Below are 14,574 nucleotides of genomic sequence, written 5' to 3' on the forward strand. Positions count from 1 at the left end.
TTCCGAGTCACCCCCTTTACCTTCCATTCTCTCTGTCTCCAGTGCCAGTTTAAACTCTGGAAATTGCTGCTCTCTGCCTTTACTCTCCATCCCATAACCTTCTCTCCAATAAATCCTGAATACTGCCAGGTTCAGGATTTAGGTTATGTTAACCTAACAGAGACATTAAGATGAACACATTGTGTGGGAAGGTCATTTGTTAAATAATTCTTCCTCAGAATAAGAATGACAGGTTGGACTTTGGTAAGTGAGGATAAAGGGATATCATTGATTAAACCAGGAAATTATTCCTAGAAAACTCCATTTCTAATCACTGCAGACAACCCTACTGATTTATTTCTGTCACTGTTGAATATACCCATAGTGATTGGCATTGGGGTCAAGATGCCTTTTTAAAGGGACATTGTGGAAAAACATCCAGAATACCTTACCCATAAAGAAGCCTCATGGAGAGGAACCCCTAGAAGCAGAAGTGAAGGCGGGCAGATAATCTCTGTGGCTTTTAGAAAATAATATAATCACAACTCTTCTTTTTTTTAGTCTCCATACCAACTGTCAAAAACTGCCAGTGCCGGGCGGCGCCTGTGGCTCAGTCGGTAAGGCGCCGGCCCCATATACCGAGGGTGGCGGGTTCAAACCCGGCCCCGGCCAAACTGCAACCAAAAAATAGTCGGGCGTTGTGGCGGGCGCCTGTAGTCCCAGCTACTCGGGAGGCTGAGGCAAGAGAATCGCTTAAGCCCAGGAGTTGGAGGTTGCTGTGAGCTGTGTGAGGCCACGGCACTCTACCGAGGGCCATAAAGTGAGACTCTGTCTCTACAAAAAAAAAAAAAAAAAAAAAAAAAATTGCCAGTGCTAACTATATTGCAAGTCCTCACAGTGGAGTATTGAGAAAAGAGTTCAATTAGCAATAATCGTGCCTTGGCTAAATCTCATTAGCTACAATGCTGCCACTGTTCAAAGCTAATCACAACTTTTATTTTTTCCCAAAAGACCCAGTTACTATCGTAATCAAGTAGAAACATCTAAATCTAGAATTCAAGATTTGACATCAAAATACCAAATCAATCTTTCAAAAAAGGATCTCTACCTCATCAACACAGTCCTCAGGAGTGACCTCCTCCTATAGTTTTGATTTACACCTGAGATTACCTGTCCTGAGCTCAGCCTCACCTGTGTACACCCCCACCTTCAAGACCCTAATTCAAGTCCTCACTTTCTCTGTGAAGCTATATCTGACTACCAGATCCCCATTACCTCTCCATCCTCTGAACATCCGTAGTAGATATAGTCTGAACTCTCATTTGGCTTTTCTGTATATATACACACACGTGTGTGTCTGTGTGTGTGTGTGTGTGTGCGTGTGTGTGTGTGTGGCTATAGATGCACATACTGTATATCACCTTTTAAACAATTATCTCCATCTGTGTTTTCATGTACCAGGCAAAATCACTAGTTTCTTAGGACAAGTTCTGTTTGAGTAGAACAAGGTTGTAATTAGCACCTAGTTCATGAAGGATTCTCACTCAACATTTCCTAAGTGATTACTGATCGAGCCACTATCAGACAATTGAAAAGTTGAGTTGGTGGGACCAAAAGTGTCTCTGCAGAACTAGTGCTTATCTAAAGACCCCAGAAAGAGTAATAAACCACACAAATTAAATACTCATGTAGATCCAAAGTAATCAACACACACTGGACAAAATTCTGTACTCTGTGAGCATTAGGACTTTCAGAAGCTACTAAATTTTTTTTAGTCATTTAACTTAAGAGGCCTAAGGAAGCTGAAGCATTCACACAACCTCTTTCTAAAAGGAAGGTAATCACATGAATAGCTCTGTATATTTTACTTGAATTACCAAATGGCCCTTGAAACAATCTGGAGAGCTAGAATGGGAAGTTATTAAAAACCAAGGTCAGAGAAGGCTAGGCTAACTCTTTTCCAACTCACTCTTAGTTTGGAAGCATCAGCATATTACATACTTCTTAGACATCTGGACTCCTTTACAAGGAGGTCTCTATTTTTGATTTTATGATTCCTAAGAACTTGGTTTCCAAGGTGCTTGGTCCCAAAAAAGATGTTGAAACCATTCTCACTGGCATTCTACAATCTACCTAAACTCTTCTTATTTTAATTAGCATCTGGATAGGGGAACAGCTCCAGTTCCTTGTGTCCCCCTTGGCTCCAGGGCACCCACACACAGCCTATCAGATCAGTTACATCATGGCCCAAAGTCCACCAGCTCAACGTGCCCCCACGTTGGATGTAGTCGCCAAGCCAAAAACCACTCAGGTTTTTCTGGGAGAATTGAGATGAATCACTCCCTAATTTTTGCCACAGCATTTTAAAGTCTAGGACTAAGACTTCACTGGCTTCATCATCTGGGTTTTCTTACAGCCAAAGATGCTGAATAGAAAACTGTCAGAAATGGGGGTTGTCCCTGTCATCCCCACCTGCCAGTCTCCTAAGCCTGCGGTCCCCAACCTTCCAGGCAGCGTGGGAAGAGGGTGGCGGGAGCACACCGAAGGAGGTGAGCAGCGGGCTGGCTAGCAGGGAAGCTTCCTCTGTAGTTACAGCCTCCGGTCATCGCTGGCGTCACGGTCTGAGCTCCCCCTGCTGTCAGATAATTGGGGACGTTAGAGTCTCATCCGAGCACAAACCGTACTGTGGGCAGGCAGGTAAGGGATCCAGACTGTGCGCTCGTTTTGAGAATCTAATGCTTGATTATCTAAACTGGAGATGTAATCCGCTGATGATCTGATGTGAAGTTGTAATTCGAAACTTCTGTCTGTGGAAAAACTGTCTTCCCTGAAACCGGTCCCTGGTGCCAAAAGGCTGGGGACCCCGTCCTAAACCACAGGCTGGCGTTCCCCCCCGGGTCTGCGTCAGTGAGCAACAGCAATCTCAACCCTACCAACAGGATTACTTTTCTTCTTTCCATGAACCACACAAGATTCTGGTTTATATATTTAGGCAAAGAATACAAACTCTCGGAACCCAAGGACCGGGGACCGCAATTTAGATAATTTTTCCCTGTGAAGATGGCTTAATGGTGTAATTACGCAAACCAGCTACAATTTGGCTTTAAAAAAAAAAAGTTCCCTACGGGGAGCCAAGCTAGCGCCCGCTCCCGGGGCCGCAGGCAGGACACCCAGGACCCGCTAAGCCAGCTGCCGGGTTTGTCCCAAAGGAGAGCTAGGGGAAGTGGGCGGAGCTTCTGGAACGCAGGGGGCGGGGAAGGCGAGAACCTGGTCTTCCGGAAACGGCCGTGGCGATTGGCCAGCACTCTGCAGCCGGGGCCAATGGCCAGACGTCCTGAAAACGCTCGGCGCCGCGATTGCGGCTGCGCGCCAGATTCGAATCGGCTGCGGCTCCTCGCTAGTGACACGGGAGGGGCTACGGGCAGCCAGCTTCTCGCCATGGATAATCCAGAAAATGTCTTTCAGTAAGTGTCTGGGTGGGGTGGAGGCACCGACGGGGCTGAAGGAGCCGGGGTTGGGGCTCAGACCTGCCTCGGTTTGCCCCCTCCGGCCCTTGCCTGTGCTTTGCAGTTTGGTCCCCCCAACCAGGCCGTTCGTTGCGGAGAGCACTCGGCACCGCGTAGCGCTGGTCTCAGCCTAGACCCCGGCGCACTTAGGCAATTCGTCAGGCTCTCAGAACTCTTGTTTATTCTTTGTAAGGAACCCCCTCTGGACAGATCGCTGCTTGGAAGAAAAAAGTGCAACCCAACCAAAAAGTCAAACCTTGTGTTTTATGAGAAATTTTCAAGTCTGCTACAGTAGGGAGAGAGTTAAATATTGCTGTCTTTCCCATAATCCCACCGTTACTTTTTACAAGTCTTTGAATGCAGTGTATTTTCGGGGGGTGGGGGGTGGGGAGGAAGGCGTTTCTTTGCTTGTTGAGTCGTTTGTGCCAGCCTGCTTACAGTTTTTAAATTTCCACGCCTTTGTTTTATGACTTCTGTGATTTACCCAGACTGTGATTAGAAAGTATTTAAAACTTGTTGTATGTGACAGGAAGTAAAACTGGCTAGTTTTATTGGTTCTTTGGGTTCAGAAGACAGTTTGTTAAATACAGTCAAAACAAAAATCTATTTGCTTTGAGACTTTTTCTTTGGCCTTTAACTTAGCCTGCATCTATTTTCTTTTGCAAGTCCCCTATCCTATTTTTAAAGGGAAATTAGGCATTTTTTAAATCTTATTTTGAATTCCTGAAGATTTGTTTGCTTTAATGAACCAGATGTTCTAGTATTAACTTATAGTGCGTTTAGGCCATTTTACTAGGGAAATTTGGTTGATAGTAAAACATGAAATGTTCACCTTGGCCAGGCCTATTACATATTTTGGGAGAAAGGTTCTGACAGATTTATCCCTCTGCTATGAGACATGAAAGAAATTCAAAATTTAGAGGCAAATTTAAAAAATTTTTAAAAGTAATACATTTATATGGTTAAAAAGAAAGATTTAGAAAAGTATTTATCAAGAATTCTGACACCTGTCTACTTTCTTCCTACCCCTTCATGGGTAACCATTTTTCTTGATTAGAAGTGTATGTATTTATATTATTATATTCATTGTCTCTGTTTGTGCGTGTACATTTCCTGCCTTTATTTCAAGTAAAATGCAGCGGAGTATGTAGACTACTCTTTTTGCCTAGCAATATTCTTGGAAATCTCTCTCAATACGTAAAGCTTGTTCTCATTATTTTTTTTACAGTGGCATAATATTTCGTGTAGGTGTATCATAATTGATCTAAACAGTCCTCTGTTGATAGACACAGGTTATTGACAATCTTTTGCTAATATAAATAGTGCCTCAGTGAATAACTTTGCACATAGGGCATTTTGCACGTATACCCATATCTGTCTTTTAGATCCCAAAAGCAAAATCAGGTTTCAGTTTTGGTAGATGTTGCCATTTCCCTTGGTAGGAATTGAGCACACAAGCAAGATAGATTGTTTCACCTACACCTTCACAATTCCTATTTTTGCCAATTGGATGGATGAGAAATTGTATCTTAGATAAATTTCTCTTATGAGAGCGGTTGAACATCTTTTCATGTTTGAGAGCCGTGAGTATTTTTCTGTGATATGCTTTTTTATGCCCTTTGCTCATTTTTAAGAATTGGGGTGATGACTTTTCCCCCCCTCAATTTCTGGAAGCTCTTTTGTTTTTCCAGTTTATCATTTCTCTTTTGACTCTACTTGATGTTTTGTTTGTTTGACACATAGAAGTGTTTTATCTACATATAATTGTCTTTAGCTTTTCTTTTGTGGCTTCTGGATTTTGAGTCATAAGAAACATCAATTTCATTTGTATACTGAAGTGGTAGTGAGAAGTATTGCTTTTTAAATCATTTTTTTCTAAAAAAAATCTTGTAATTTTTTAGGCAAGCTAGAAATCTTCCTATATTTGACTCTTATACCCAGTATGCAATCTGATGAGGAAGCCCCATCATGTCTTTCATGCCCTGGTCCAACTCACCACCCCAATGGCTTCCTAGCTGATTTCCCACTTCTCACTCCTCCGCTAATGGTTGTCACCCTAAATATCCCCTGCTCATCACACTTAAACCACACTGATTTTCTTTCTGTTTCTGACAGAGTCCAGTGTCTGACGTTTTCTCAGCCTTGACCATTTCCCTCCAGATAGCTACATGGCTGTCTGGCACTGATCACATGCCCTCCCCTCTGAGAGGCAGCCTTCCTTGACCACCCTATTTAAAAATAGTAACTTTTATCATACTCTGATCCTTCTCATTTATTGTTTTGCTTTGTTTTTTAGGTAAACGTTATTTTACATGTTTCTTTTTGTTTGTTTACCCTCCAGCACAGTGGTTCTCAACCTGTGGGTCACAACCCATTTGGGGGTCACACAACCCTTTCACGGGGGTCACCTAAATACATCCTGCATATCAGATATTTACATTACGATTCATAGCAGTAGCAAAATTACAGTTATGAAGTAGCAACGAAGATAATTTTATGGTTGGGGTTCACCACAACATGAGGAACTGTATTAAAGGGTCACGGCATTAGGAAAGTTGAGAACCACTGCCCTAGCATCTGAGCTCCCTGGGAGATTTGGTTTTGTTTGGTTGTTTTTTTTAAGCTATGATTGGCTATGTGGCAGGTGGGGAAGCAGAGTTCTCAGGGCACTCTAGGGACTGTTCTCTGTGCTCCCATCATGTGTTCTTCATCAGGGACATTATGTTACACTCAGGCCAGGAAAACTGTATCTGGAAACTCTCATTTCTGGTACCCTGGGCTTATCTCATACTCCTTTACCTTTGAACCTCCATTCCAGCTGTGGCTCAGTCATGCTCCTGGGAAGCAAGGGCGGGGGTTTGAGTCAGTGCCTCACCTGGATCCTACTGTTAGGAAAAGGAGCAACAACTTCTGGACGTTCCTCTCACGGATCTAGTGAGAGGAGGCGATTCTTGGGGATAGAAAAACTTTCTTCTGGAAAAACACTGGCAGCTTCTGAGTTTTCTGGCTACTTCTGGGTCAATGTTCTTTTAAATTCTATATAGCATTTGGATTGGTATTCCAGATTTTGATTTTAAGGTATATAAACTATATATATATATATGTGTGGGGGTATGTACGTATATATGTATGTGTATATATGTACATATGTGAATGGTACATTTTGCTTAATATTTGTGCATACTTTTCTTTGTTCTAGAATGTTTGAAGCCCATATGCGGAGTTATAAGGGTGATGATCCACTTGGAGAATGGGAAAGGTTAGCATTTATTTTTTTTGCTTTAAACAAACTATAATATATGCTGTCCTATGGAAAATTAACATCATTCTTACTTTTCTAGCTACATGCAGTGGGTAGAAGAGAATTTTCCTGAAAATAAAGAATACTTGACAACTTTGTTACAACATTTAATGAAAGAGTTTTTAGATAAGAAGAGATACCACAATGACCCAAGATTCATTAATTATTGTTTAAAATTTGTAAGTATACTTTCATACTTTGATCTGTAATCATGTTGTACTTTTGGTTTTTCCCCCCAGATCATAAGATCATTTTAGACTGTATTTTATTTTAATGCTTTGTTTTTAATTCTGAAGATATAAGAAGAAAACCTTTTTTCTGTTCCCTTATTCAACAACACAGATTTCTGTGATCTCTGGTCACCAAGAAGTGTGTAGGGATTTCTCCCTAACAGCAACCAATCAGTTCTGCAGCAGATCCAGCTGGGTGTTCTTCAATTCAAGGTTGGAGACTTGGTTGCACAAGACTGCCTCCACCCACTCCTGCCAATTACAGGCCTGGGTTGTTTTATCTGTGCTTTTGACTGGCTTATAAAGCAGTATTCCCCAGGACCTCCTCCCTGGGTTCAGTTAATTTGCTAGTGGTACACGTAACTCTGGGAAACACTGGCAGGCATCCCTGGGTTCCAGAAGAGATCCATTCCTAAGCATGTCTGTAGGTTGGATTTGTGTGTGTGTCAGATCTCTGATGAACAGTATATACGGCAGTAATAATAACAGTACTATAATGGCTCATATGTGGTAATAATGCAGTGTAATACGTAATAATTAGAATACCCCTGCGCTCAAATTGTAAGTTGCAGAAAATATTGTGCTCTTTCTTTTAATTCAAACAAACGGAACATAAAAATAAACTCATAAACAGTTTAGATAGGAGATAAGAGAAGTTTTAAAAAGGAACATTCAGCTGATGTTGCATCGTTACTGAAAGGGGCATTTTTGAGACAAGAAGATAGACTGACAATCAGAAGATTAAGCTGGGAGGGGGGACGGAGGGGGAAGGAGGGGAATTAATGGGATTACACCTGCGGTGCATCTTACAAGGGTATATGTGAATCCTAGTAAATGTGGAATGTAAAGGTCTTAGCAAAATAACTAAGAAAATGCTAAAAAAGCTATTTTAACTAATGTGATGAAAATGTGTCAAACGATCTATGAACCAAGTGTATGGTGCCCCACGATCATACTAATGTACACAGCTATGGTTTAATAAAAATAAATAAATAAATAAATAAAAAGAAGATTAAGCTGGAGATGATGGTAGAGAGGATGGAGTGGGTGTTGGAGGATCGATTTGATTCTGTTGCTAGAGCAAGGGAGCTTACCACTGACGCAAATATCTAGGGTTGTTTGCACAGCCTTTTTCTTTTGTCGTATACGGCGTGGCCATAAAGTTTATGTGTGATTTAAATTAGACAACTATTTTAAATTGCACACGAACTTTATGGCCACACTGTATTGTGGGAATTAAATAAGTAGCTGATATTTTGACTAACTGCGTAGCAAACCTTTGTAAACCACTCAATGTTAAGATTTTGCTCCTCAAGCTTAGGAAATCCTGCTTCAGTGAGATGATATGCTTCAGCAAATTCTTTTTTTTTTTTTTTTATACAAAAGGATTTTATTGGCGAGGGAGGGATGCTGCAGAGCAGCACCAAGGAGAGAAAAGGAGGGGGGGAAGAGAGAGAGAGGAAAGGGAGAGGGGGAGAGAGGAGAGACTGAGAGAGACAGAAAGAGAGAGAAGAGAGAGGAGGGGAGAGAGCACTTCAGCAAATTCTTTTGCCATAAACTTTCTTGGCTGTGGATCTTCTGATCCTTTGTACTCTTGTGTTTTTATCAGCTGCTTCTCTATGAGACCAGCTACTAGTGTAAAGATGCTGTGCAAACTGCTGGGTGTGGGTTTGTTTACATAAGGAGAAGAAACTAGTTCCTGAATTATTCATTTAATTATTTTGTTATAAATTATCCTTACCGGGAGCCTGTCATAAGTATGGAATGCCATAGTCAGGTCATCTGTAATCCAGAAACTGCCTGTACTTAGATTTATTGGTTTATTATAAAGGATATTACAATGAATACCGGGGTAGAGATGGATAGCACAGTGTATTCCTTCTGTGTTATTCAACACACAGGGGAAGGGATGTGGAGCTTCCTTGCCCTTTCTGGAGGTGACACCTTCCAGGAATTTCCATGTGTTTGGCTATCCAGAAGCTCATCTGAATCGTGCCCTTTTGGTTTGTTATGGAGGCTTCAATCAATTAATTAAAGCATTGGCTATTGGTGGTCAACTTAATCTTTAGCCCTTCTTCCCTCTCTGGAGGACAGGGACCAAAGTCCCAAACCTCTAGTCCTGCTTTAGTTTTGCATGTTACTATCCCCAATCTGAAGATACCTAGGGGCTGCCAGCCCTTAGCTCATTAGCCTACAAAAAAATCACTTATAACTTTGAAAATTCCAAGGCTTTTCAGAGTGTATTCCAGGAACTGGGACAGAGACTAAATGTATACAGTCATGTATCACTTAACAAAGGGGATACAATCTGAAAAATAAATCAATGCACTGTTGAAGCTACAGAGATTCAAATTAGTTTTTATTACAGTCATGCATTGCTTAGCACATTCTGAGAAGTACATGATCAGACAGTTTTATTGTATGAACGTTATAGCATGTACTTAAACAAAGATGGTAGAGCCTACTTTACATCTGGGCTATATGGTATAGCTATAGCTCCCAGGGTAAAAATCTGTATAGCATGTTACTGTACTGAATATTGTGGGAATTATATAAGTACTTGTGTTTTTAAACATAGAAAAGGGATAGTAAAAATATAATATAAAAGATAAAAAATGACATACCTATAGAGGACACTTCCCATGAATGGAGATCACAGGACTAGAAGTTGTTCTGGGTGAGCCAGTGAATGTGAAGGCCACTTATGTACGCTAGTGTAGACTTCAGACACACTGTACACTTAAGCCATACTAAATGCATAAAAACATTTTCTTTTCTCGGTAACTAACTGTAGCTTAATATAACTTTTTTGCTTTATAAAATTTTCAGTTTTTTTAACTTTTTGTAATAAGCTTAGCTTTAAAACAGGCATGTTGTACATTTCTGTAAAGAATTTTTTTTCTTTTTAAACTTTGTTAAAAACTGAGACACAAACACACCTTAGCCTAAACCTACAAACAGAATTAGGATCATCAGTACCGCTGTCTTCTACCTCTGTATCTTGCCCCCCCTGGGAGAACTTCAGGGGCAAGCCCTAATGTCCATGCTCTGTCATCTGCTACAATAACAATGCCTTCCAGCATACCTCCTGAAGACTCTGCCTGGGTTTGTTTTACAGTTAACTTTTTTTTATAAGTAGAAAGACAAGGCTCTAAAATAATGATTTTAAAGTACAATGTAGTAAACCTGTAAACAAAAAACATACTTACCAAGCCTTGTGTAATTGTATGGCGCTATTCCTTTATACAACTGGTGGTATAGTAGGTTTGTTTACACCAGCACCACTACAAACGTGATCAATGCATTAAGCTACAACATTAGGGCAGCTTGGGCATCACGAGGTGATAGGAATTTTTCAGCTCCATTATAATATTATGGTACCCCCTCATTGTTTTGGTCTGTTGTTGACCAAAACATTTTTATGTGACACATAGCTTGTATTTTATTTTATTTTTTAATTTTTGAAAAACTTTTTCTTCTGTTTTTTTTGCTTGTATTTTATAATATACTAGTCATAAATTTTTTGATGTTCTATGGCCAGTGATATGTATTTTAGAACCTTTGGCTTCTATATTGTAGTCAGTTATTTTAAAATCTTCCTCTGTATATTAAATCTGTATATGTTGCAGCATAAGATAGAAACCATTAAATAAAAGTTTGTTGTATGAGAAATACATTTGGGGAAGGAAAGGTAAGCAGACACCCCGAGGTTCTAAGGAATAAATTAAATTTAGTACTAAAAGGAAATGGCCACCTCAGTTTAGGCTTTAAAAGGTTGGGACTCTTCAGTCTGGAAGTAAAGGGACAGGGCATGAGCCCTAGTAATAAAATCAATGGATTGGATAAGATAGATGTGAATTCACTAAGTTACAAAACACTACAATTAGAGGCGTCTCATAGAATTTGATGGAGCAAACTCGGATTAAGACAAAAATAATAATTTACATAATGGGTCAATATAGACCCTACCATATTAGGAAATAGTATGGGTATAGTGTGGGGACAGTGAATGTCAAGGAAAGGGACGAGCTTAACCTTGAGGTCTATGGTCAGAGAACCACATGCACCTCCCCCTACACGGTACATCCTAAGACCACCACAAAGACTGAAGGAACATTGACTTCTGGTCGTACATGGCCAGACCTAGGCTAGCAGTCTTATTGTTCTTATGTCTTTTTGTTTTGGGCTTCTATAGGCTGAGTACAACAGCGACCTTCATCAGTTTTTTGAGTTTCTGTACAACCATGGGGTCGGAACCCTGTCATCTCTTCTGTACATAGCGTGGGCAGAGCATCTGGAAGCCCAGGGAGAGCTGCAGCATGCCAGTGCTATTTTCCGGAGAGGAATTCAAAACCAAGCAGAACCCAGGGAGCTGCTGCAACAACAGTACAGGTAGTTTGGAAATAAAACTCTACTTGAAATGTGATTTTTCTCTAAAAAATTATATTGCTATCTATTTGTATAGGGATGTCCTTATTGTAGAAAATGCGAATAATACAGAATAGTGCAAAGAAAAAGAAATTTCCCAGAAATATTACTGCTAACATTTTGGTGTATTTCCTTTTATCATCTTTTCCTATGTTTGTGCATATCTTTGTGTTTGTATATTTTAACAGAAAGTCATACTATTTGGCTATACATGTCAAGCTTAATACTTCTCTTAAGAAGTAATGAACTATTTCGGAAGTGGTTGTGAAATCTGTCACAGAGTTATGTCATAATTTAACTACTCTCCAACTGGACATGTAAGATGTTCACAACATTTTGATTTTTATAAAGAATACCATATTAACCAAAGTTATTTAATAAATAACTTGATGTTCACAATTTTTAACTTTGTGATTAAATATACCTCATTTAGGGAATTCTGAAAATATAGAAAACTAAAGAAGCAAAAAACCCTTTAGCATTTTTTTCTGCTTATTATAGGATTGCACGCCTGCCATATTTACATATGTAGCTTTGTGTCAAAGTCTTTTTTTCTTTGTCATAAAAGTATTTTTAAATACATTTCCTATTTTTACCTTGTTCTTTCTTATAGATTCTCACTTGAAACTATTGAGTCAAAGGAGGTATGAAGAGTTTTAAGGCTGGTGGTGCATATAACCCAACTGCCTACTCCAGGGTTTTCCCATGCTTTTCTGTCTGCCTCTCATCAGAATTTGAGACTCATTATCCACTGTCACCTTTGTACAATATTCAAGCTTTTTAAAAAACTTTAAAATGAGCGTAATGAACCTCAATTTATCACCTATTTTTAATAATTAATAGCATTGGATCATGTGATTTCCATTCTGAGGACTTTTAAAACAAATCTAAAACAACCAAATATTTTACCCCAAACACTTCCATAAACATCTTTGAAAGCTTATTTCTTCTAAACTGTATTCTATAATCACATTGTCAAGACAAAGTTTATTTATTCTGAGCTGAATTTGTGCGACTGTGGCCTGGAAATCCATGCCCAAGAAGCCTTGAGCAAGTGGTCCTGCAGTACTAGGGTTGCAGTTTGGTTTTATACATTGTAGGGAGAAAGGAATCACATATAAAGTCATAACATATATCAATATATAAAAAGCATACATTGACTTGGCCTAAAAAGGCAGAGCATCCCACAGCGGGAGTTTATAGGTGGTAGATGGGTGTAAAGTTTCCTTAATTTGTAATTGGTTAAAGAAATGAAACTTTGTCCAAAAACTTGCAATGTTTTAAGATAAGGAAGTCTGAGATTAGGAGACAAGTCACCAGATATATAGTAAGACTCCAGTACTCTGTTAAGTGAATTGATGACCTATAGGTGTGGTTTAACCTTTGTCTTACATGGCCTTAGGCTTATTAATGATTTTGTATCTTTGTGTTACAAAAAATAACTCCAAAAGGAACAAGGCAGAACTTGACACGTCTGACCTCCCTTCTCAGGGCCAGCAACTCAGCTTTAAGGTTTTTCTGGGATCGCCCTGGTCAAGAGGGGGTTCATTCAGTTGGTTGGAGGAGGGGATTTAAGATTTTATTTTAGTTTATAAAACCTGACAAAAATCACCAATAATTTTTTAGTATCTAATTTTCAGTCTTTTCCCATCACATAAAGTGGATTTTTTTTTTTTTAAAACATTGTTTTTTTTTGGATTAAGAGCCAACACGGTTTAGCATTTGGTTGCATTTGATTGTGCATCCCTTAGTCTCTAACTCACCTGAAAATGTTAGGCTTAAAGTTGCCCATTACTTGACAGGTAGAGTTGATGTGCAGAGGGACCATGAAATGACAAATGGGAAGATCTCACAGAGGGTGAGCAGTAATAGATCTTTCTCTTGAAGAAGTAATCTAAGTACTTTTGTACTTCTTTCTTCCAAATATATTCCTTACACCCCAAAGGTATAAAACACCTAAAGTAGGAGTTCACATATCTTGTGTAAGAGCATTTACAGACTGGATACATAGAGGAAAAGGGTGTATTTGTTATTTAAATTTGAGAAATAGTGACATAAACTAGTCAAAAGGAAGATTTTTCTAATAGTGTTTTAGATATTAAGATACTTCCAGAATTTTTAAATTTTGAACCAACTCTAAAATTCAACCTGTATGTTCTCTCTTGATCTGTTTTTACTAGCTTACGATGAACTGCCTATGGTGTTTAGTTTCTACTCTAATACAGATATATATTAAACCATACGTTTATAATCCATAGCGATGTCCTTTCTACTGTCCTTTAGGTTATTTCAGACACGCCTCACTGAATCCCATTTGCCTGCTCAAGGTAAAATAAGGCTTTCTACAGTGTCTAAATTGTTGATAACTTAGTCTTTGATTTGTACTGCTTCCCTCCCTCCCCCCTTTAAAAGACAAATCTGTCTGGTATTTAATAATAATAACCAAATTGTGCTATCTCGGGTTATGGAGAAAACATTCTGATAATCATAATGCCCACTTATATAGCTCTGGAGAGAGGGGCTTTATCTTAACACTTTTAAGAGCTAACAGCTAGGCATGGTGGCTCACACCTATAATTCTAGAACTTTAGGAGGCCTAGTGAGGAGATTGCTTGAGGTCAGGAGTTTGAGACCAGCCTGGGCAACATAGCAAAAATCCATCTCTACAAAAAGTAATAAAGTTATCCAGGTGTGGTAGCATGTGCCTGTGGTCTCAGCGCTTTGTGATGTTGAGGCAGGAGAATCACTTGAGCCTAGGAATCCAAGGCTGCAGTAAGCTATGATCATGCCACTGTACTCTAGCCTGGGCACCAGGGCAAGACTCTATCTTTAAAAAAAAAGAAATCAAAATTGCCTAAAATAGAGGACAACACTAACTCTAGGACTTGGTCTGTTTTGAATTGAATCAAATATGTTTAATGCAACTTTTAAAGGAATGTGGCCAATTTTTTTCTGAGAAATAAAAATCACATTTCAGCAATAAGCATTGAATATCCTATCCTGTTGTATAAAATAACTATTGAGGTTTTACATTTCTTTTGGGTCTTTCCTTGGGCATGTTGATTTGTCTCTACAATACTTCTCTTATCTAAAAAATGTTTTAAGGACTGTACAGTTCATGCTAGTAATC

General features: G+C 39.3%; 1 protein-coding gene and 1 non-coding gene across 2 annotated transcripts in view; one reads left to right on the plus strand and one right to left on the minus strand.

Annotated features, from left to right (window-relative positions):
* Positions 1-825: 825 nt before the first annotated feature.
* Positions 826-962, minus strand: LOC128585036 (U4 spliceosomal RNA). The gene has a single exon (XR_008379794.1). It is a non-coding gene; the product is annotated as a U4 spliceosomal RNA (small nuclear RNA).
* Positions 963-3,385: 2,423 nt separating this feature from the next.
* The window catches only part of BUB1 (BUB1 mitotic checkpoint serine/threonine kinase), a 41,205-nt gene continuing 30,016 nt past the window's right edge, over positions 3,386-14,574 (plus strand). The window contains exons 1-5 of the mRNA XM_053588975.1: positions 3,386-3,443; positions 6,685-6,744; positions 6,827-6,965; positions 11,212-11,408; positions 13,728-13,771. Coding sequence (XP_053444950.1) covers positions 3,418-3,443; positions 6,685-6,744; positions 6,827-6,965; positions 11,212-11,408; positions 13,728-13,771 — 466 coding nt within the window. The 5' untranslated portion in view covers positions 3,386-3,417. The remainder of the gene's footprint in view (positions 3,444-6,684; positions 6,745-6,826; positions 6,966-11,211; positions 11,409-13,727; positions 13,772-14,574) is intronic.

This window comes from Nycticebus coucang, chromosome 4 (assembly GCF_027406575.1).
Source record: "Nycticebus coucang isolate mNycCou1 chromosome 4, mNycCou1.pri, whole genome shotgun sequence".
NCBI classification, from domain to species: domain Eukaryota; kingdom Metazoa; phylum Chordata; class Mammalia; order Primates; family Lorisidae; genus Nycticebus; species Nycticebus coucang.